General features: G+C 43.1%; 1 protein-coding gene across 10 annotated transcripts in view; it reads right to left on the bottom strand.

Moving 5' to 3' along the window:
• Positions 1-24623, bottom strand: part of nfixa (nuclear factor I/Xa) — a 113309-nt gene extending 88686 nt beyond the window's left edge. For 2 of the 10 annotated variants that reach the window (XM_026170653.1, XM_026170652.1), the window contains exons 1-2: positions 23397-24619; positions 16585-16668 (exon numbers count right to left, since the gene is read on the bottom strand). In XM_026170653.1, coding sequence (XP_026026438.1) covers positions 16585-16668; positions 23397-23399 — 87 coding nt within the window. In that variant the 5' untranslated portion in view covers positions 23400-24619. Of the gene's footprint in view, positions 1-12523; positions 12725-16584; positions 16669-23396 lie in introns of those variants that run through there. The other 8 variants (XM_026170650.1, XM_026170646.1, XM_026170647.1 and 5 more) reach the window with 8 other exon arrangements.
• Between the last annotated feature and the right edge of the window lie 351 nt (positions 24624-24974).

The raw sequence follows: 24974 nt of genomic DNA, 5'->3' as shown, positions 1-24974 counted from the left end.
AGTTGGAGTTTCGCCCTTGATAGGTTGGCACTGTGAGGGTTAAACGGTGCCCGCTCCCTGTGGCATGATATGAGCTGGGCCTTTGCCCGCGCACTCTTGCTCGTCTGCACTAAGTTGGTGTTAGGGGTTAAGAGTCAGTTGCTGCTCCAAGTGGCTTCCTATGTGACTCTGATCCCATTAGGGCTAAAGGTGTCTGTTCCATATGGCCTCCTGAGAGCTGGGTCTTAATCTCTGCAATGCTTGATGGGGTTTGGCTCTTGATAGCAAGTTATGCATATCTCTAAGGCAGCAGTTTAAGGGTTAAAGGTCGCTTTGCCCATTTTGCACGGCACTGCCTATAGGGGCAGCCACCATGCCAGGCCAGAGGAAACTGAGAACACAAACACATGTGAAGTGAGAAACAAAGAGCCCTCAACCACACACACACAAATCATTGTGAAAGTTAAATCCTCTCAAACCAATGCTTTTCTTTTTTAAAGATGAATCTTCCATAAAAGCCAGGGGGAGGACAGACAGACACACCATGCAGACGGGCGCCTCTGGGAGAGTGTGTGTGCAGTTATCTCCTCTGTGACCACGCTTATTGACTTCCCCAGCCTAAACTACCACCTCGCTCAGACCTCAGGAGCACCACAGCACCACAGGCAGACAGCCATAAGTACATGTCCTCAGAGGGGACATAAAGTGGCGGGAACCCACCTCGATAAAAAGGCACCTCACAGCCTGGGAGGAAAAAATGAGGAAGGGAAAAAAAAACCTGGATACTGATCCAAACTTTAAATTAAGTTAAGAGTTTCACATATACTGACGATGCATATGTATTTGATTGTTGCAGTTATTACTAAAAATGCCATTTTCTCCACTCTAATTTATAGAGTATAAGTGCAATTATGAAAGTACAATTTAAAACAAAAGAACAGTATATCCTTTTACGCTGCAGTATATGGAAATAACTACATAATAGCTTGCATCTGGTTGATTTATAGGTGGTATTTTGCAATTGCCCTTAGCTAGAAAATCCCCCTATTGTGTTGAGAGTTGGTATAACATGTAAGTGGAGTACTGTTTACATGTAACCAAATGTGCCCTTGCAGTCCTTAAACTGGATCTTGCCAGATATGTCCGTGTGTGTGTGTGCGTGTGTGTTTTAATTCGAGTATCCTGCTCAGTTTTATTGTTCTAAAAACAAAAAAAATATTCGTCACTACAAAAAAAAAAGTATTCCTGCAATATTATTTTAAGCGAAATTTACAGTTTTGCAGAGACTTGATAAACCTTCAGCAAAGCCGGTCCGGTATGAAACAACAGGCAGTCTCCATTTATAAACATGTGATTGTATGAAAAGATAGTATCACAGAAAAGTGAGCCAGAAGGAAAGAGCTGGACTGAAAGCAGCAAGAGCTGCCACGTCAGATGCTGCTGAAGCTTCTTGGCTGTCAGGACTGAAAGACACACACGCAGAAAGATACACACACAACTGCAGTATGGCCTCCACAGACACACACACACATGCGCGCGCACACAGAAACACACCACTAACTCAAATACATACGCACACGCGCACACAAAGAAGGGTTTGCCTTTGCAGTGCTGTTTGGGGAGTTGGAGTCATCAGCCAAGCCTGACACCCCTGCTCAGTGTAGCCATCACCGCTGTCTTTCTGTGAGTCAACATGGATGGAGCCGCTCCATCAACAACACAAGCCGGCCCTAATAATAAAACGAGCAAATCCCTCACTCCAGTTTGCCTGCCATACGCCAGAGAGGGCCTGCCCGGGGTCTGATCATATCCTGTTAGGATTGCTTCTGGATTTGCACTTATAATTTGGTTACACTCTTCAAGCATTCAAATAAATATTTTGTTTACTAAATTTCAGTTACGGTATTCAAATGCTTTTAAAAGTCCCTGTGACCAGATTGTCGTAACAGTATATGCAAAACGTCCAAACATTTATTCGCATACACAGAGAAGAAAGCACAGTATGCCCTGGATCAGATGCAAAATAGGATTTGGCCTCATCTTTATTTAGGCTAGCTTTCCCATTCCTGGAGAAATTGCATTATTGAATACAACAACACCATTGTTTCAGCAAATTTTAGACGGGCTTTCGGCTTTATGTATGTCCAGAGAGGAAAATCAAAATGTGAACACCGTTTTTCACTCTGAAGCAGAGAAAAGGCTCTTGTGCAGAGATTTGATTCTCCAGATAGCACTTGGCACCGTTTGCCTACTCTAAGTACTATAATATGGTTATGATGCATTAGCATTCCTTCACATCACCAAAGAAACCCAATATGTGTATATCAAGTATTTTAGACAGCGGAGGAACAGAAAAGAGGCAGAACGAGAAACAGAGAAGGGAAGGAGGTCCAGAAGATGGAAAGCCAGGTAAAGGATTAGCATAAAAAGCCAATAGGGAGTAAAAAGTTGCCCATTGAGCAGCATTCCAATGGACAAAGCCTGGTGAATGGTGAAACTGTTTAAGATAGCTCGTGCTGTTCTCAGGAGAGGCAGACAGGGAGTTAGTAAAGTGGCTTTTAAGCTCACCAAATCCAACATATCCCAGATAAGACTATGGCTCCTCCTGAGGGAATGAAAGAAAGGAGAGGGGGCTGGAAAGAATGAGGTAAAATACACAAGAAATGGTTGAGGTAACAGATGTAATGCGAGCAAAAAAGAGAGCTGGGGGAGTTGATGAGGAATGATAGAGAAAAACAAAGATAGGCAAACACATCTATTAAAAAAAGGGGGGGCAGAAAAAGAAAAAAGTATAAAGAAATGAGGTGTATGAAAGTGAGAGCGTCTTTCAAATGAAAACACATGTGAGTTTTGGTGTTGCTTGAGCCCGTCTCAGAGAGTGCAGTGAATGAACCCAGAGACACCGAGCGGCCCTGCCTTCGTCTCCAGCGGGATTTTATCACCTGCATGAAAAGCAGCTTGAACACACATTGGCCAACATCATCAATCTCCGCTCGGCTGTGTTATAGGAGGAACCTGCGCAGGCTCTTTATGTACCTTTTAATGCTTGGATACTTTTCAGGTAACAAACTCATGAAGTAAAGTTGCAAAACTCCTTCTAAACGCACACGTATTTACAATTCCTTAAAAAAAAAAAATTTCACCCGACAAAAAAGGAAAAAAAAACATTTTCTGTTTTTTTGGATAGTTTACAATCTTAACTGCACCACTTAAAAGACAGGAGACAGGTGCACACATGCACACAGGCCAGAAATTAGAGAGTAAACAAACAAGGGTTCATTTTAATCATCCCTAGCCTGTTTATTTAGCACCGGTCAGGATTTAACTAATAAACCTTTTTAAACTCCATTGCAAAAATTCCTTCTTTTTCGACTGCAGGAAGAACATTCAAACAGTATTAATTCCTCTGCTGGGAAAAGGGACAGCCTTTTCCCGGAGCAATCCATAACATCTGAATATAAAAATAAATATGAAGAGCGGGCGCGCTCGTAACCCCAAAGTGAGGAGGGAAAAAACCTGCCGGGAAGTTTGATAGTGCTGCATGTTTTTCCCCTGTTTCGCTAGCATCTGGGACCTTTTTCAGTTACTCTTGCTGTGTTTGAGTACTTTAAACTGCCACCATTTCTCTTTTTGCCGACCTCCTTATTAATTTTAATCAGTCTTTTGATTAAGGTTGCCCTATTCTATTTCTGTCTTCTTTTTCTTTTTTTTTCAATCTTTTCCGTCACTCCCTCACTGCCTCTCTCGCTCTCTGCTGGACGCCCCAGTGCCAGTTAACACACCACAAGCCAGAGGGAGGACCGCAAGAATGCTTAAATCAGCATAATTAGGCCTGTGTGTACTTTAAACACACACGTTTCCCCCAGTCCTGGACCCCTGCCACCCGTACACCGCTGTGTACGCAGCCACGGCCTGTCTCTTTGAGTCAATAAACACAAACATATCAGCAGTCAGTCTCACAAACGTTTACACAGTATACACAGGCATACATATGCAATACATGAGGTGAAAAATGATGCAGTATCCTTCTTCCACCCAAATGAAGCTACCTCCCTCATAGAGCTGTCACCCCCCCGCCCGCCCTCCGGGTCCAAACCACCATCACCACACTAACAGTTTGACCCTTTACACTGCGTAGCTGAAGGGGAGGGAAAAAAATGAGTTGAATACGCGGGTGGGGGTGGTGGGGTTTACTCTGCACGTCCGCTCAAACATTTCCATAAGCGAGCCCGGTAAAAATTAAGCACGAGCATGCACTGAAACAATGGCAAGGGATCTCGATTGGGTTTGTGGTTTTGTCCCACACACACACATCTGTATGTGTTTTAGGTTTCAGTGGTGCATTAACAAACAACAGCCTCCCAGCGAATCCAGAGTTCTGAGCTGCATATGGGGATTATCAGTAGTCATTACAGACCATTTAATAGCAATCAGCATAATCAAAAATGAATCAGTCCTATCATGTGAATTTCAGATGGCTAATATCACTGCCTGGATTGATCATATTAGTTAAGATGGAGGACTGATTAGACAATATTTGGCATTTCGTTTTACTTAAATGATCACACGGAGACCCGCACGCTTTGGAAAGAAGCTCAAACTCTTTACTCACACATTTATTTTTGTTTCTTTTGGAGTTTTTTTGTGTTTTTTTTTTTTTTGCCATTTATAAGAATATCTCTATAACAGAGCTGACACCCATGAACGAAGGCGCGCTCAGTACAAAAGTCTGAAAGTCAGCAGCTACACAGCGTTCAGAGGCATCCAATCAAAACATTACACTCCCTCCCACAGGAGTATAAACAGCGACTGCTCCCGAAGAAGCTTCAGGTGCAGATGGACACTGCGAGCGAGGCCTGCACTTGCACAAACAGCTCCAAACACAGCAAACCCCAATCTTGTGAATCGAATGAGAGGAAGCGTGCCAAACATGAGAGGCCGGATACACTTTAATTTATTCGATATTCTAATTTCCTCCCTGAAGTTATGCACAGAGCACAAGTACCTCGTGAAGAGCGATACGCTCACCCCTCTGACTTTGGAAGTACAGTGGCGTTTCCATGGAGTTCATATGTCATGCAAGCAAAACATGGACCTAATTTGATTTCCATTTTTGACATCGGCCGCCTCAAAAACAGATAAATCTTATGTGGCCTGAGCTTAGTTTCTCCAGAGAGTGATTAGAACACTATGCTCGGTCCACTTAAGAAAAAAAAATTGTCAGCAGCATTTGATCAAAGTGGTGTGATACTGTTTATATGAGGGTACACAGTGAAAACTGGCCACAAAGAAGCCACTCTGTGTGTCTCTCTCCCTCTGTCTGTGGCCTCTTTCTCTCTGCCTCACACACACGGGGCACGAGCACACTCATTTCTCTGTTTGTGTGCTCACACAGCTGTGGATCTTGCGCTGGGTTCAACCAAGGTAAAGATATGGTATATTACGCAACGGCTTATAGATTTTTCCACCCCTGGCGAGCTGCCAGCGCTCTCAACAGGAGTGAGAGAGAGAGAGACAGACAGAGTGAGAGGGAGAAAATCAGAGAGCAGCACACTTTGTTCCACAAAGTCTGACTCACTAACTGGATTCCCTGGCTGCAGTTGGAACTACAGACCTCTGTGTCCGCAGATACACTGCGGACACATGGCTGAACAGAAATGTGTGTGCACACACATGTGTGTGCGTTACTTAATAATACGGGGAATTACAATTGTCAAAGAGAATCACGGTGATTGGGAGTTTGCAAGCGCATCCGTAACAAATGTCAGACATGTTCGTTTGGCCCGGTTGATTTTTCGGCTAACGCTCCCGTGGCTGCTGCAGCCCTGCACCGCAATGCCTCTTCTAACTCACACAAATGTACACAGAGCCCAGTCAAAAATAAATGACCTTAGCCAGTCATTCAACACACTGGGCTGTCGTGGCTATACAGCCTGCCCTATATATTGCCATCAATAACCATTTAAAAATACAGTAAACATATTGGCAAAGGCTTAGGTGTCGAACAGTAGCCTGCGATTGCTTTGCTTGCATTTAATTCGAAATGCCTACACTTTTATGATCTGTTTGTTTAAGGAGAACGCCAACTTTTTCCGACGAGGCAAAACAATCACAAGGCTGTTTTAACTGATTGGGGGGGGGGGGGGGGGGAAGCACAAATAAATGTCTTTGACGTGAACAACAGAAATGTGCACACATGACAGACATTTTGGTGCAGACTACTTCCAAAATGAGACTTGGAAGAGTCAGCAAGAGCAGCCCAATCTGTTTTGAATCTGACGCTCGCCTGTCAGGATGATCAATCAGAATGTTTTCTTGATTTTCTTACTGAGTACGTGACATGCATATGTTAATGAAACTTGCACTCTTCTCATATCAGCCTCGTCCATATTTTCCCGCCTGGATTAAGGAAGGAGCCATACTGTTCACACGCAAGGAAACAGAATTGCTTTCACTGAGCTGATTTGGCCTAGATCTCACTCACTGAGGTTTCCCCTACTCTTTTAATTGGGCTCTTGATGCTCGAAATAGGGTATACTTCCTCTAATTAGCTATATCTATAGCGTATGGGAGGGTGATGAATGCATGCATGTGTAAAATCCTCTTTTGAGCAACTCCAAACTAACTAAGAGCTTTAATTTCACGCTAGGCTGCATTGTCCCATTCAGTGGGGTTACCCCCACAAAAAAAAAGGAAAAAAAAAAGCCTCTGAGAAAATCAAAAAGAACGAAAAACACACCAACGGGTCACACAGGAGGGGGATGGAGCAAGATACAGGGAGAGGGTGAGACAAACAACAACAACAACTGAAGCTCATCCTCGAACAATGCCGATCACTCACTAACCGTTACTTCTCTTTAAAAGGGAGCTAATTGAGAAGGTGGAGGGGTGTGGAGGAGAAGGAGAAGTGGGGATGAAGGTGAAGGGGAGTCTGTCCCAAGCAGATGCAAGAGCAGCGCACTTCTTTGGCTCTTGCATCTTCTCATCTCTTGATTCCTTAGTGGTTTCTCACATTTCCCTCGTCTGATGATTTCATCTCTTTTGCTGGCAAACTAAAGTCTTTTCACGTTAAATGACTGTAAACTGCTAGTTGTTGCACCTCTGATTCTGAAACCTGAGAAAAAAATAACAGTCTTGCACAGGGAGGATATGCAATTATCAGTCAATCACACGAGCACTTTACACACTTAATTCGTACCCCAGCCAAGATTAAAATTATATCGCATAGTGAGCAAAGCCACAACAAAAGCTCTGAGGGACAATTGTGAAAATTTGATTTTGGAGCATTTTCCACCCCCGTGACGAAAACTGGCAAAGGCTAAAGTCGGAGCAGCGTTCCCAGTATCAGCACAGTGAGGGGATTTCGACTCTGCTGCTGCTGCTCCCGCTCCTGAACGCGTCTGTCTATCAGTCTATAACATTACGTGAGTGTTCATTCTCTTTTCGGATGAGTTTGCGTATCTTCATGCATACATGTGTGTGCAGTATGGCTCGGTAAACAAAACTATCTCAGACCAACATAAGACCGCTATAGGGGCCGCCTGCTACCACTGGCCACAGATCAACCTAAACCTAATCCACACTAGAAGGCAGAGGACAGGGAGGAGGTAACATGTGCACAAGGCCACACATAAACACGCGCATATCGGCCACACAAACACATGCTCATCCATCCAGAGGACAGCCACCTATTACCGGATTGTGCCAAGTGCCTCGGTTAAGCATGATAAATCCATTTTCTATGGGCAGTTGGGAAGACTGCACAGATAAGGGATAAACAGAGCGCCACTGTGTTGGATTTAAATCACCTCCAAGACAGATTCACCCACATTCAAACAAACACACACTGCCATAGGACGACTGTCCAAGAGCTACCTTAGGCTATAGGTCTGGGGCTTTATGGGTCCTTCAATTGCATATTTTTTTCTTTTTTGGTGACGTTACAAACAAAAACTCATAATTTTAGTATAGACTACCGTTTGACACTATGCATGTGATTTCAAAATTTTGAGTAACAATTTAAGTTAATTTAGGCACACATCAATCCCTCACACATATCAGGCACATTTATTGGTAGCCCGTGATCCAAATGTATTTAGACACTGCTAAACTGACATCATCATGTGCCATTTCTTATGCGTTCCTTCGTGCCTGCCTACCAGCTCTCACTCGGGGCCAAGGAGCGTAAGTTGGACCTTGTCTGCCTCTAGCAAAGGATGAATGAGTAAAAAGAACACAGTGTACCCCTGGGTTCTGCCTACAACTCACTGCCTGCTTGCCCTTGGCCTGCAGTTGGCCATTTTCACCATGCTTACCGTCCACCACAACAGAGCTGTGCCTGCAAACTAGCTATGTGTGCGCAGGATTATAGGGAGTGTGTGTGCATGTGTGGGTGCAAAGTGATGCCGGTAAGGATTGGTATGTTACCAGATCATGCAGACCCACCTCGGCTTACACCAGCAGTCACTGACCGGTCCCAGTGAAACCAGAACCTACGCTGACGCAGGAGAGCCGTGGCCCAAAACGGGACGGAAAAACAAGTACTGTACGCACACAAAAAGCACACACTAGCAGGTAGTTAGCTGTGACGCCATGTGTCTTGAACATTTGACCCTTTGTGACAATGGCGACTTCTAGGTGGAAACAGGAAAAAGAACAATCTCAAAATTCGGCTTAAGAATGAATATTTGATTTGGACAGTCTAACTGTATAGAAACTGGCTGTGTGAATTTCACACAGATTGCCACACATATTGTGCGCTGCTCCATATACAGTGATTCACTTGGCTGTTTGGTTGCGATAAAAATGCTTTTATCTCTATCACCAAAGATACTGTCTGCAACATCTTCACTCCCCCCCCCCCCCCCCCTCTTCTTGTGCTATTGCTATATGGCACGGCTATTGTAGCCTGTGCACATTTCACTTCATGCTTCTAATGGCTCAGCCAATCGCACATGGCCGAGTGAATTTCAAGGACTCATTTGAAGTCCAAAAAAAAATCTAAAACCCTTAAGAAGTGCGTATAATAGGACATGAATGGCGTATAAGCGAGAATCAAGTGAACAAATAAAAATGTTCTGCGCGTGAACTGCGAGGGGAGCAGTTAAACAATCTCCCGGCACATTGTTAAACATTTCTTATTTTGCGGCAAAAGCTTCAGAATTTGGCGCTAGCAACCCATTTCATTTTGGATAAACGGGACTTAACAGCAGTCTGAAATAACCGAATTCAAAAACGCAGCACATAGAAGTTTTAATTAACGACGCCCCCGCCCCCCTCGACCTTCAAGCCGCATTAAAACTTCATGCAAATGCATTTCCCGTCACAGGGACGTGAAACAATGCCACGCGTACGCAAAAAAACAAAAAACCAACTCCTGCTAATGTTTGGCAATGTTTTGCACCGCTACTTTGGCTCGTCGGTCCGTCACCTACCAGGCTATTCCAAAAAAGCTTTTATCAGCATTAATAATGCATTGTAGGTTGTTTACACCACTTTTACATGTTTTCTGTGATTTGTGAATTATTTACACGACAGTGATCAAGAACAAACTCTTAATGGAGTCACTGGACGAATGTGGAAGGATGGATGGATGGTTAGGCTACAAGCAATCTACATTACGCACGTCAGCATCCGTGTGTACACTCATGTGAAACCCCCCCCCCCCCCCCCCCACACACACACACACAAATGGCGTGTATTCCGTTTTAATGACGCATCAAAAGATAATTAAAAAGAGCAGAGCATAAATTAATGCAAATGTTTAAGTCATGTTTCAATTACAGGTGTGAAAGAAGCAGGATGCACGGGCGTCTTTGGGGTTAATCTTTGACTGGTGTTATCTTAATATACTCGACATACAAACACGAGCTCTCAAGGAGATACGAGAGAATGCAAACAAACCAGCTTTGCTTGATATCTGTCACTAGACCCGTAGACGCAGTAACAGCAGCCTAAGCAGATCAATATGTATCACGCATATGGGCAGCACGAGTCCATGCGGTGCTCGTGTGAGAGGATCTGCTGCCAATTAATTTTAATTAATGGAAAGAAAGAGGAAACTCGATGCGGACCTCGCCTCATACCGCCAGGCTCGGAAAATTATCTGTACTAAATATGCAGTAGGGCTGCTGGACTTATTTTACGGGGCAAATCAAATGGGCTATTGATTATTAAATGTCATTCTGACTCTATAAAACCTGCAGACGGCAGAACAGTCAAGAGAAAGCGGGAAGAAAGAGAACGAGACCGACGCGTTTCTAGGGATGCCTGTGATTCCGGGTTTGTTTTTTGGTTTTTGGTTTTTTTTTACGTAAAAACAAACTAACGGAGAAGAGACATACACACATGCATACACATTATACTTTAGTTTCAGTCAAAGAAAAAGCAAAACAGGTCTGGTCTGAAGGCCTGAAATAACTGTGAGAAGGAATCCTGCATGTTTTCCTCGGAGCTCTCGAAACCAGACTGTTCTGTTTAAGGAAAGGAATGATTACAATTCTCTGCTCCACTGCAAAAGGCTGTGCAGCTACAATATGGTTTGGAATACATTTTTTGCAAAACGTATGAATATTACAGTAAAGCATTTTGTAGGACTAAAAGAAACGCAGGGCTGCAGGCCGTGACCTTCCTGTATCATTGAAATGTAACACGCAGGCTGGAAGCCAAACTGTGATTTTATTATGTTTCAAAAGTCAAATTAATGCGCAAAAATTATACATCATAAGCCTTATAATTGGCATTTATTGCACTGCAGGCTGTAACTTACAGGTAACTGAAGCTTGTGTTTAAAAAAAATCATTTCTTACTGACAAATGGGCCGACTGATATTAAACGGTAATTATTAACTCCACCTTTAAATAAAGGCTTGCTGGTGACGTGCGTGCAAATAAAAAAAGTGCTTTTATCCCGGTGTGTGAATTTGATAAGCCGAGCGGCAGAAGGGGAAAACGGACCTGCGGTGGCCTGGAGCAGCAGGCTCGGCGCTCCTGTGGTCCTCATCTGTTAACTCTGCAGTGACTGTTCTAATATAACTTGAATAAACATAACTTTAAATGTATGTGCTCTGTCGGGCACAAAAAGTGCGGCGCTGTAAAGAAAATGAAAAAGGTCATTTACAGAGTGACCTTTGATCTCCCGAGGCCTGTGATATGATCTGTTTTGATTTACAGATAAAGGCTCCTTACTCACTGAAACAACACAAGCCGAGCTCATAAAGACAATGTATTCACTGTTATGAAAAATGAAACAAAAAGAAAAATAAAGCCTAAGCTCTACGTCACTTCTGTCAAAAAATCAACAAAGACAAAAACAAAGGTTTGAAGGTTGTCCTAGTCCTGTGTTTTCCTTTAATCTCGAGTTTATTTCTAGTGCACAGTTTACAGATATATATCAAAGGAACATTATAGGGTATGAGGTGAAACAAGATAATGCAGCGTTTTAGTGCACAGTGGCAGAAATGCTTAGAGGAAATGAGCCTTGAAAGGTCAAAACTAAGTCTGTAATTTCGAATTTAGGTGAAAACCTGTGAGCTAAATATTCACAGATCTCAGTTAAAAGCTGCAGTTTAAAGAAAATGTTTTAAAGCAAATTGATCTAAACTTTTTTTTAACTTAACTTATTCCTCTGTGTAGAACCTGTACCTGATCCACGGCCTTTAAAATTACGCACATTACATTCTCCCGCTTTTTTTAACCGGGAGAATCCCTAAAAAGCTTCCACCTATACTGACTTTCATACAATGATTATGCAAATATTACGGAGTGGTTCTGTTGTTTATTTAAAGGGCACCTCCGTTTTGTCATTAATCAATCTGACACCACCGAGAACACACACATGCACACTTGCCCACAATTTCTTATTTGGCTAAAAAAAAAACAACCCAAAAAACAATTAAAAATAAATAAATAAAATAAAGCACTTTGTTTTGTTTCTGCTGTTGCAGAATATGATAAATCCAGTTAAGATTGCATCTAGGACGTGACCCTTAAAGGCCCCCGCGGCTGAAAACTGGCAGACCACCCTACAGCCGTAAGTTAGAAACCTTAAAAAAAGAAGAAGATTTTACTACTCAAGAAGCTTCATTAAAACTCGTTCATGAGCTTTATGGATAAAACCGGTTATTGCCTCCGTTTGTCTGGAATTAGTCGCAAGCTGTCAGGACACCCAGCCCCTCTTCCCCTTTCTCCAACCTCCGTTTTATATAAAATAGATTTGGGAGAAGCGCCATTTTCTCTCCAAACCATGCGCAATGAGACGCACAAGAAAGCCCGTTGGAGGAGTGCCATTAAAAAGAAAGGGGGAGAGAGAGAGCGCGAGAGAGGGAGAGAGAGTGAGAGAGCGAGGGAGGTTAAACACTATCGGGGAAAAGAGAGCAGAGTTGGGAAAAGCTCCTTCGTACGCAGCAAATGACAAGTAGCAGCGCGACAGGCGACACAACACTGTAAACCACGTACAGTAAAAACAAACCGGAGGCGCGCTACACCGGGGGGGAAGGGAAAAAAGCAAAGCGCCGGAGCCTTAAAACGGCGATTTTCTTCCATACCTGTGTCAAGCAGTAAGGGGAGTACATGTTGGAGTCTACAGATGAAATTTGGAGTTGCTGATAACAAAGTTGGATGGAGGTTCGCTGCGGTGCCGCATTGCAAAGCCGCTGTGGCTCAGTCCAGGCTGTAACCCCGCCTCACTTGCAGTGAAAGCTCCGCGCTAACTTTAGAGGAAAGTTTTTGCTGCTCTCTCTCCCTGCCTCCCTCCCTCCCTCTTTCTCTCTAACGCTCCCTCTCTCTCACTCACTCTCTCTCTCTTCCTCCCCGCTTTTCTATCAGATCGTCACAAACCTAACATTATGTTTGAAACGATCGTTATTTAAACGTTTCTTTTCTCTTTTCTTTTCTTTTTTTTCGCTAAATCCCCCAAAGAAAAGTCGCTTGAGCTACAGTATTCCTGCAGAACTACAGGGGCTCAATGTGCGCCTGTGGTACTGTGCGGGCAGAGCAGTCAGCTCGTTGTATTTTAAAGATAGTAATACTTTTGTAAATGTGGCATGGGATTTCGCTTATATTTTACTACATGATTTAAACACTTCGGAAGCAGAAATCTAAGCTTTTAGTTCTGTTAAATAATGTTTTTTTATCTATCTATCTATCTATCTATCTATCTATCTATCTATCTATCTATCTATCTATCTATCTATCTATCTATCTATCTATCTATCTATCTATCTATGTTTGCAGTCTTTTGGTCATGTAAAAAAAACGGAATCTTTTTTTGGTGCAGGGATATTTACTTTGACAAAACTGTCTTAAAAATCTTTGCCAATCACTTGTGTTTGCCAGAGCAAACACAAGTGATTGAGGTGGCAGATTTCCTCAAAAAGATCCCTTTTCTGCTTTCATATCCTTTGCTCTTATGAAGAATGCAGAAGCAAACCCAAGTGTAACCAAAATAGAAAGACCAAAAAAAAAGAAGAAAGTTTTAAATTTACAGCTCAGATTATGCTGTGGTCCTTTGTCAGCCAGTCATCTGGATGGTGGCACAAAGCTTTCTGTGTACAAGCTATTTAAATGTCTTACAAGTTTGTTGAAGGGGGCCCGATTGTTAACTTGACTATGTGTTACTGTAAAGTAAACGTGCGCGGTAGGGTCGGCTTTTCATACTGCTGAAACATCTCATTAAATCTGGACCGCCTATTTTTATTTAATGCATTTTACAAGGTGTCAGCGCTCAACATGAGCCCTGACTCTGCAGCTCCGCTTTAGCTTGAGATGCTGCGTGCCGCTCGTTTTAACTAAAGAGCTCATCATCTGAAAGTTATAACCAGACTTAAATATTTACAATGGCAGGCGTATTCATGAACCTAAACAAGTCCAAAATTATTACAGCAAGTTGTAAATTCTGCTGTCTAAGAGTCATTTTTTTCAGCCATGATACATTTTGCTTTGCTATTTCTGCTTTTGTTTTTAACTGAATCCAAGTCATATTCCAGTATACGGTATATGTTTATGTCGACAAAAGATACCTGAACTTGTGCAAAGTGCTCTAAACCGGTCTCATTGTGCCTCTATTGTATGGAAGCAATACACTCTGGTTCTAATCAGGCTTGGCTTTATCCTCACCCGCTCCCTGCTCCTCAGCCTAATCAAACTCATATATGCAGGCAGAGTGCCTGCAATTATACATAAGCCTCTGCCTTGTGCATGTGTGTGTAAGAGTGTGTGTGTGTGTGTGTGTGTGTGTGAGAAGAGAGAGCGAGCATTAGTGAGAAGAGAGAGAGCGAGCATTAGTATTTGGAAGCATGCGTGTGCCTGTGTGTGAATACAATTCTATATGTGCAAGTCTCCGTGTGCGTATGTGTTCCAGTTGTGCAAAAGTTTTTGCTCCCACCCACATGTGTGCGCAAGGGTGCGGTTTTGGGGGTTGAAGTCACCCTCGTGCTTGGATGCCAAGTTTTTCTGGGGGGGGATGAAGCTGTGCAACTTTACGAGACCTCAGCCTATGTAGCATACATAGAAACCTACACCACAAACGCACATGCATATAGTGTACAGTAGAGACAGACACACACACACTCACAGTTTCAGTGCATTCATGAACACAAATGTCTGTTGGTCAAAGATATATTGGCACAAACAACCAGAAAAAGAATTTCACCCAGAAGAAAAAGAGAGAAAAATCTAAATTGAAGTGAAAGAAAGTAAAACATATTGAGGTGTAGTGTTCTTTTCCCAAAGTCTCTCCTCTTTCCAAACCACACCCCACCACGGCACAGGCCCAAACCCCAAAGCTTTTGTCCGCTCTCTCGCTTTCCCTCTTTTTCTTTCTGTCTACCCCATTTTTTCTCTTTCTCAGTGGGTCTTTTTAGTGTCACTTTCTCCTTTTCTGTCTCATAATCTTCAGCTATTCTCCCTTTCTTTAGTTTCTTTCTTTTTTTTGCTGTCCTCATCACACACACACTCTCCCTTTCTGCTGCCTGATTTTACTGGTTGTCTTTGTTTCTGGCTTCAGTCTGACATTAGGTGTCCATCTCAGTATTCAACACAGGCACTTGGCTGCAACAAACAAACTATAGCAACCGACCGCAGAAGTTACAAAACACTGACGCTTGGGCTTTCTTTCCAAACTCTCTGCCTATAATCAAACAGTCAGGTCTCAACATCACCTTTGAAAGCCCCTCGAGCGCACAGGGATCTAGTGGTTTCTGAGACTACGCTTGCCATTAAAAAGCACATGAGAAAACCATATGGCGTGCCTAAAGTTAGCATGTTGCGGTCTCCCATTGACACACAGCACTACTCATATCCTTGTTGTTTACCAATGCCTGTGGCTAGGCCATTAAATATTGAATGTGATGTAGCATACTGATACTGCCATTAGCATGCTAAATGTGTGAGACAGGTGGTTGAGGCTGCCTTTCAAAAGGCAGGAAATATGTGAACAGAATATTGTGCAACTGTACCGTTTACTACGGCATACAGTGTAAATATTGTTTGAGTAAGCTGTTTACGTCTGCCTGCGAAGCGGCATGCCAGTCAAATGCATACAGGCATATGCAGTCAGAAAGACATGGCTGACCGGCCGCCACGGCTAACAAGCATATCATATACAGTGTGGATCCCAGAGACTATGGATCTGTTTGTGAGTGTGTATGCAGAGCACTGTGTTAGGCCTGCTGCTTTTGAAAAAAATGTGTTTACTATATGTCATACTCTGACGGCTTTGGATTTGTGCATTTTTACCATATTTGTATTCAGCTGTAATAAAGACGTATAGATTTATTTTGCTGGGATTATGTCATAATTAGTTTGTTTTAAAAGTGGAAAATGGAACAAGTCATATTGAAGCGTGTAGGCCAAAAGAACAATTTTCCAGGCAGTCTAGCAGTTATCGCCAAACTCATTCTGAAAGCTGATTTTTTTTGGGGGGGGAAATATTTGTGAAAATTACCATATGTATAACATGTAACCCAGGCAGTATCCTCCAGAAAAATTTCACTTTTATAACGTCAAGTATATTTTTCTTTGCTTTAACTGGCTTCTAACTTTTGCCCTGCACGTGACGCGTGTCCTCCACATGAATCTGCAACAAAACCAATTTTCTGCCAAGCCTAAATAATCCCTTATAAAAATACATGTCACGGAAAAGTTGACATTTTTAGGAAACATAGTGTTTTTGCAGGGCACTTTTGCCACATGTCAGCGCAACTGACAGATGAACTGAGAACATTCATGAAGACGTGTGGGAATTTTTTTGTGTGTGTGTGTGTGCGGAGGAAATGGACATATGAGCGAGCTAATAGCACAACGTCAACACAAAATGTGGATGTATTTTCTGAACACATTAATGGAACCCTAGAAACAAACATTCATCATGGCAAGAATGAAGGTAGCATAGTGTTTCCTATGCTGTGGTCGGACCATGTCAAATGAATGCACTAATGAGGCTTTTGTACTTTAAAAAAGTCCTCCCCCCTACAAAAGAAAAACAGAGAGGGACTGGGTTCCTTTTTTGTTTTTTTGTGTCCAGGAAATATATCTTGGGACATCAGTGCAATTAAAAGGACAGATACAGATAGCTTGCAGTGTGTATGTATTTTGGGGATGTGTATACCCTATATGTATCAGACACGAGGAAACATTCAGGCATCCCTGGGCCTCTAGTGGGATCGTCGTTCACCAGGTAGGTGTCAGTAGCCTGAAAAACAGAGAAATAGTTATTCAGTTAAAATTGTTTCCATGTAGCTGAAAAGTCATGCTGCGAAATGTGGAACAAATACAGCACAGATTTTAGCCCAGCATATATTTTATATCATTTTAATATTTATTAAATTAAATATTATAATTGGATTTCGTTGCTCTTTAATAACATATAGTATATTTAAGAAGTATTGCAACATTTAAAGCAATCTCACAACACTCTGTTAATTTGTTTAAACCAGTGTAATTTAGATTGTGGCAAAACGAAATTGTGATTTTCCTTCCCTCCTCTTTGTGAGACGTAACCCTAAAATGTACCCGCTCCGTGTGAAACAGTCTTTTAACCCCAACTGGTTTCATTTCTCCACAGAAGCTCCACAACACTTGCACTATAAATCCCCAGTCAGATTGTCTGTAAGTACAAGGGTGTATGCATGCATATGTGTGTAGGTGTGCATTCAGGGAGCTTCATTTGTATTCTAAGTCAAGCAGGCAGGCGGGCAGGCAGGGTTCTGGCAGGGCCCGGAGCTGTGAAATAGGCTCTCCTTGCAGTTCTGCAGTTGATTGGATCAACCTATCCCACTCTACTTAGCCGAAGGGAGCCCAAATCCCACAGCCGCTGTGCCGTTCTGTGAAATCCTATTTCATTTCACAACTTTAACGGATAAAAAAGCATGCACACGCGCTTGTGCCAGCCCAAGACCCCATGCCACATTTATTCAGCGAACGGGAGCAGAGAGAAAACACTGCATGTGTGTGGAAATGCCGAAATGCACACGCATATAGTCTAACCCTCTTGAAAATATAATCGCCCATATGCATATACATTTTTTCCACACCCATGTTCACTCTGCCTCACGCGCAAACACACTGCAACACGTACCAGCGCACACACACACACCGATATACACGTGCATGCCACTTACGCAGACACACAGACACAAACCCCATAATAAGAGCCAGACGTTGGCAGACCACACAGCCCTGAGTTGTGGTGAAAACAAAGGCTATTCATATCCTTCGCAATGAGAGGTCTGTATGGCTAACTCTCTTTCTCCCTCTCTCCCCAATCTCTCCCCTCAGCTTTTTATTACAGATAATCTGCACTCGCAAACCTTCCATTTTTCTGCAATTGTGCGATTCTTAATCATCTTTATTAGTCCATAAACATTGTTTTCTTTTTCCTATTTTTAGCCCTTTTTTATTGCTGAGGCTCTCGACTCCTTGAGGGGGCAACACGAGTTTCAAAATGATGATGAAGCTGGGATTCAGAGTCAGAGAGGCCTGCTGATAAGAGAGCAAGGCATTATGGGAATGGGGTAATAGAGTCCCTCACATCCACAAATACACATCCATGCTAATAGACATGCAGATCCACACACACACACACACACGACAAAATGCAAGCACTCAGATTCTGCCAGGCCACATGTGTCTGATAATGAAATGACGCCTCTGATTGGCTGGCAGGCAGAATAATGGCCTGGATCCACGACACCTGTGGTGGGGTCCACAGCAGTGCGAGCCTGCTGACTACCAGCAAGCAGACCACAATGCATCAGGTGTGCTGGAGCCTCTGTGATTGGCTGTCCCTGGCCAGAAACAGCGTCAGGTGCACCAGCAAGCCTACCCTGATTGGTTGAGTCGAACCCAAAAAGCTGCGGGTGGGAAAGAGCTGTTTTTATTGGCTGCTGCTGCCCAGTGCTGCTGGTGAATGGGTGTCTGGCTGGATGGCAGTGGGACAACTGGGAGCGCTGACTATTTGAGAAAACCTTTTGTACATTTGTAGGTTTTCGTACCCCCAGAATCTCAGCATTAGCTATCATTTAACCTGACTTCAGGAAGAGCAACATAACACACATAAAACAAACAACCAAAAACCCCAACAACAATTGAACTCCAACAGTAGATAATTTGCTCTCATTTCATATTAACCATCCAACAAAGAGGAATTTAAACACCCACTTTATGCTGTTCGCCAGAAAAACAGGTGTTGATGAACCTCAATCCTATTGTACAACAATGAATAACATGAAGCTAATGAATAGGCTAAGCTCTGTACCTGGCACTGGGGAGGCCAGAACATACTGATTCCCTTTGTAGTAAACCCCTAAAAAAAACTCCAGGGCCCCCAAACACTCTCCTGCAGCAGTGTATGAATTATATATTGTACTATATATATAGAACATATGCCCGGCCCATATGGCCAGCCCTGAGCGAAAAAATCTCAAAGCCCTGCTTAATTAACATTTTAGAGGGAAGATTCGGAGGCGGGAGATTGAGTCAGTGACCTATTTGGAGTCCATCATCGCCCAATGCAAATGTGTTAATTGAGACAGATTTTCCTACTTCACAAATATGTGGAGTAAGGGATGCAGTGGAGGATTTTTATTTATTTATTTGTCTGAGCCATCTGATCTAAGGTATCTGTATATGGTGTGTTTTAAGCTGCCTTTCTTTCTGCCTTCACTGACAAAAGAAGACACTTCTCTTTCCTTGGCTCACTCGCTCTCTCTTTGGATTTAGTGTTGACGACCATATGGCCAAATTCTTTGGAGGTGAGATCTCCGAAACCTGCTCTCGCACTGCACGTACACTCACACATGTACTTACAAACACACCTCTACAGAGCTTTGTGTATGAAAGGCCCTGATGGTGGAATTTGTTCTCAGGTGGCTCCATTTTAAAGCAAATGAATGGCATCATATCAATGATCCCCCCCCAACCACACACACACATCGCCCCACCTTTCCTCGCTTTCTGTCTCTCTGCATATCACATTAGCAGTTACACACAAAAACACACACTTGCACACTAATTCACCACCTACACATAAAAACTTACACTTGTCACACACCTGGTGCAGCCCTCTCCTTGTTTCCACAAAACCTTTATCCTGGCCGCCCCACAATCATGAACCACAACCACTACCAGCACTGTTGATCCCGCTTTTTTCTTTTTTTTCTTTTTCTTTCTTTTAAAAAAACATGGTTATTATAACCACCATTGTGTCTCAACCATGTTTTTATCATCGTTATTTGGTGCCTGAAAAGCAACACTGCCAAGTTTAAGGCACAGGATGAAAATAGGGGGATGGGGAGAGGAAAACAGTCCAGCCAACCTGCGTGAGATGGCAACCACTTCAAAGATGCCAGGCCGCACCGGCGATCTGTTCCATGGTGTGTGAGGAGTGTATGAAAGGCAGAAATGGCCGCCGTGTGAGTCCCTGCCAAAGCTGCCTCGGGGAGAAACGTTGGAAAAATACGATTTTTCACACAGCCTTCTCAGGGGGGGTGACGAGAAAACAGGGAGGCTAAGAAAGAAGATGAGAAACCGAGGGGCTGCATTAAAAAAATGATGGATGGATGGCTGAGTAGAGTGGGGCTAATTATTTCACTCCACTCGTGAGTCCTGAAGGTTTGCTTGGGTCAGAAGTACAGCCAAGACGCAGAGCTGAAGATTGCATTTGGCTTAATTGTGCAGTTGTGTTTTACACAATAATACTAAATGTTGGGATCCTGGATAAGGCGGGAGGCACATCGTGTGAAAAGCGAGTCTGTTCAAGAGGCCTGACTGCTGGTGTATTAAAAAAATAGATGCCTCGAGTAAAAAGATATTTGACTTGTGTGAGAAATTCATACAAGCTGGTTTGCGGTTTAATTTAAAGGTGAGGTGAGGTGAGGTGAATCACCTGAATGCCAGATAGATAGTGAAACTACGCCAGCGTTGCTTTATTAAAAAAACATCTTTGTTGACCAAAACTGTTCGATTAAACAGGTCTGAACAGAGCGCTCATTGTGACACACCCCAAGATGCACTTGGCCTGGCAACTTGCCTGTCAACTACTAATCTTGCTAGACAGGATAGGCTATGGCTGTGGCCTTATGATAATACCATGCCAGTTGTAACACTGAACTGAACCAGCAACATTTCACTGACACACTTGCTTGCACCAAACGCCCCCTTGGCACATTAAGTAACCCAATGCCACTGGCACCCTTCTTTGTACATGGGTCCTTATTCATTCTCTTATTTGAAGGTCCAAACCACATTCAACTAAGGTCTAGCTACTCTGGTTAATGCATTTAACAATGAGGTTTGGGCTGGGACAATCAACCCATTGTGTCACACAAGGACTGATCCGTGGGGAGATTTTCTTGTGGTTATGGTTCTAATACAGTAGAGTTTACCACAAAGACCGGGAAGCATGGAGTTACACACACACACACACACACACACACACACACACACACACACACACACACACACACACACACACACACACACAATGTGACTCAAGGAGGCAGCGTGTTGAGCTCATTTCAAATGTCTCACCCACTTCCATCTTAACTGAAATGGTACTTTGAAAATGTATTTAATAATCTGGTAAAAGGTTTACGCCCACCTCCCAACTTGGCACCAATAAGTTTCTTGACTTTTATTTGACTGACAGCTTCTGTGGTTGGCACGTTTTCTCTGCAACAACCGCAGCGCAACCAACTGTGAAATTATAGGCCGAGAATCAAAACAAAATGAGCATCGTATTATCACTGCCAATTACGAACAATTGTCTAATGTTTGGCTTACCTTAAGATATATAGACAGATAATTGGAAAGCTGACATCAGAAGACACATGCGGCCTAGAATTTGACATCTTGAGCATCTTGGGGCCTGTCTGTGTTGTTGTTTAGCAGGTATGACTGTGAGTCAGGGCAGCTGGGGCAAGAAAAAGTTTTTGGTAGGTGACCCCCTCGATGTCACGTAAGGCTGACATTTATAACCCATAAAAAAACACGTGACAACGTGTGGGCTATGCGCCCTTCATGTAGAGAGCAATCAGGGTGCTCGTGCAAAGTTGGCGGCCGATGATAAATGTGCAAAAAGTGAATGAACACTTCTGCTAATGCTCTTTAAAGTAATGCTGCATATACAGGCAATATTTGATCATGTCAGTGACCGCGAATCTATATATCTATCTATATATAAATATATAGATAGATATATATATGTGTGTATTATTTTTAAAGTGTTTTTGTTATGTATACTCAGTATGATAAAGAGACAGATCTGTAATTATCCGAGTGCCAAGTTTATACATTTTTTCCCCTCCTGTATCTTTGGTGCTTATCATTTGTGAGATTCCGTGTGCATTCCCAGAAACATTATAATCAGATACGGTTTCAGTCTAAATAAACTCTCACTGTTTTATTTCTAAGGATTGACTGTTCTAAAACAGGTCTCAAACTTTCAGGAAGGTAGATGAGTATTTGTGTGTAACAGCATCGATATTTGAGGTGAAGACGTGTGAGCAAGAGTAAGAGGTAAGAGTTATATTACAGGATTGTAATAGTGAGATACTGAAACATATCGGATGATCTACAAAGTATTTCACAGTGCAGTCTGTTATTTCTATGTTGCAGTAAACAACCATCACTATCACCTTAAAATACTTCACAGGTTTAGCAAATTTAATCAGAAATCTATGAGTAAAAATAGCTTAAACAAAATACCAAAAATAATGGAATCTTCTGCTTCAATCTCTTAAGTTGATTTAGCAATGATAATGCTGCATTTTTATTAGGACATTTTAAAACGTAAAGCTTTGAGTTAATAGAGATCACGTAAAGCTGATGGTCACAGCCTTGCATTTTCAATATTGCTGTAGCAGTTTTAGAGAAGATATTGATGATAAAATCTGATATTTATCTCCAAATGCTGCTGGATTTAGAGAGATAATGAGCTCATCGTCATCATCCGATTTTCAGATCAATATTAAATGCTTCGGAGGTGCTCTAATTTATGCTACTTGCTCTTTCTGAGGACTCTCAGCGCTTGTTCTGAGGGCACAAAGATGGTCTGTGTGTCACCTCACCTCCCCACCCCCTTGTAGTCGCTATAAAGTGTCATCAGCTACGCAAATGAAGTGCCCATTGATAAAAAAGAGCAGCCGCCTTCTGATAGAAAAGACTCGAGTCGGCGAGTGCAAGGTGGAGTAACGCGCGAGAGTCGTGCGCCACGTTAATTTATTGCGATTCTTAGGGCATAATAATAACCAGTACAGCAGTAATAATCGTCCACACACGATCACTGTGCGAGTCTTTAAGATTTACCTTTGCTTTTATTTTGTGTGACTTTAGCAGCAAAGATCAGACTCTGTCTACAGGGCCACTCGATGCACGTTAACGCGCCAGAAAGGAGAATTGCACTGATTTAAATGTGGAGAAAATTAATTTTGAACACATGCCATGCACATAATTATTACAGCTGCAGATATTTGAGAGCACTGTGGGAGAAATTTCACGAAAAAGAACTGCGACAAAAAAGTAGCTTATTGTTAACAAATAAATGAAAATCACTTTGGTCATAAAATGCACGGAGCTGTAGGAAAAACAAGGCAGTGTGTGAGAATAATATTTAACACTCAGCGCTCAGTACTGAATGTTTATTCAATTGCGGCTCATTTAGACGCTTTGTAATTACATTTGGCAGACAAACGAGTTGAGTTACTTTTACATCTGCACGCGCGCATACACGCACGTGCACAGGGACGCACACAGGTGTGTTGTGGCCCAGAACTCTAGCACCAAATCCATCCGCAACAAAAGTTCTTTACAAAGAAATTAGAGCCCTGAAATAAGTGCAAGCATGTTTTGTTTATTTCCAGCCCTATAGACTTTACCCTATAGAGCCAACAGAAAGGAACTATTGAGTTACACAGCACGTACCATTATAGCGTGGGGAGATCTGCCAACCCTCTCAATGCCCCATTTTCCTTTAAAAGTTCAGCTTCCAAAAAAGTGAGAGAGGGAGTGAGAGATGAGGGAGGAAGACTTAGTCTCTTCGCTGTTGCCGGAAGCAAAAAAGGACCTTTAAACACGTCGGCTTTAGGCCCAGATAGAGAAAAAAACACGCTCTTTCAAAAGTCGGTCCACTCTGAAAGCGATAGAAGGAAACGAAGACACCAGCTCCGAGCCTTCCGTCTACCGCTGTTTGGCGTCAGATGCGCCCATGTCCCGCAGAAAGAAGTGAGGGAGACGTCTGCGTCTAAGTCCCGAGGTGCGTCCTTCGGCGGCAAAACTCCAGCAGACTGGGAGATGCTAAAAAAAAAAACCCTCCCCGAATTAATACTGATAATACGGGTTTAAAAAAAATCAAAAAAATAACCCAAAATAATAATGGACGGGAGAAGTGACGCAGAGTAAGTTTTGTTTCTATTATTTTTCCGTGTGCAGCCTTTGCGGTCGATCAGCTTCTGTGTCCAAAACGTGTCCAAAAGCAGCTGTCTCCTATGCCGCGCGTCCGATCTGTTTTACCCTCGTATCTCTCTCTCTCTCTCCTCTCTCTTGATCCGAACGCACACAAACACACGCAAGCACACGCACGGAGTTACACGCAAACGGGGGGGACACCCCTGGTCCCTCGCCGCCTCCTCCTCAAAGCTGACGAGATGAAAGAGCAGCTTGCGTCGTGCCTCTTCAAATCGCTACAGCCTCGCCGATAGAGGAATGCCTGTACAGCGATACGTCGTCGGTCGCGGCTTCGGCGGGGCTCTGGATGCCTCGGTGCGTAAAAATGGAAGCTCGCCGTGCGCTCCGGCAGCGATAGATTGCCTTGCTCTTCCCTCCCTCCCAAAATATCAGCCACTAAATAGCTCACCTCAGCAGCATGCGCCCTGTTTACACGCACATACACAAAATAATAGACGGGGAATTGGGGCAGTTGTTTACAGTGGGGGGCCGGTGCTTCAGGCGGCAGCGTCGAACTGGTGAATTATTAGGTGAATTATTAATAAAGCGAGCGGTGTGCAGTCTGTCGCGGAGAGAGCGGAGCGGCCAGGAGAGCAGCTGGGGCTTTAGGAGCATTAGGAGGACCAGAGGCTAAATCACGGGCTGCAGGGATTAGAGAGCTGCGCCGGCTCCTACCTACCGCCTGAAGTTTGCAGAGTGACTCTGTGGGGACGGCCGAGCGAGAGCAGAGCTGCTCGGTTTTTATGTGTGTGGTGTTTTTTTTTTAATGTTTACAACCCAAGAGCAAAGATCGGGCCACTAAAGGATGATATGTTATTTTAATGACAACCTGGCCATAGATATAAGCTGTGCTCTGTGTGTCCACGCATCTGATAATATAAAAAAGGGGGAAAAGTCAGCTGTCATTTACTGAGCAGCCAAGCAGGACCGCTTTCCTCAATCCCAAAACTTACTTTGTTTGATTTCCATCAATATCTGTAGCACTAAGGGTATTTTGCATGTGACTGTCAGGATGTGACGCTGTGAAGCAACAGGATCAAATTCATCTGAGATATC

The sequence above is a fragment of the Astatotilapia calliptera genome, chromosome 6, assembly GCF_900246225.1.
Source record: "Astatotilapia calliptera chromosome 6, fAstCal1.2, whole genome shotgun sequence".
NCBI lineage: Eukaryota > Metazoa > Chordata > Actinopteri > Cichliformes > Cichlidae > Astatotilapia > Astatotilapia calliptera.
The sequence above is the reverse complement of the archived record's forward strand: the minus strand, read 5'-3'. Positions and strand labels throughout refer to the sequence as shown.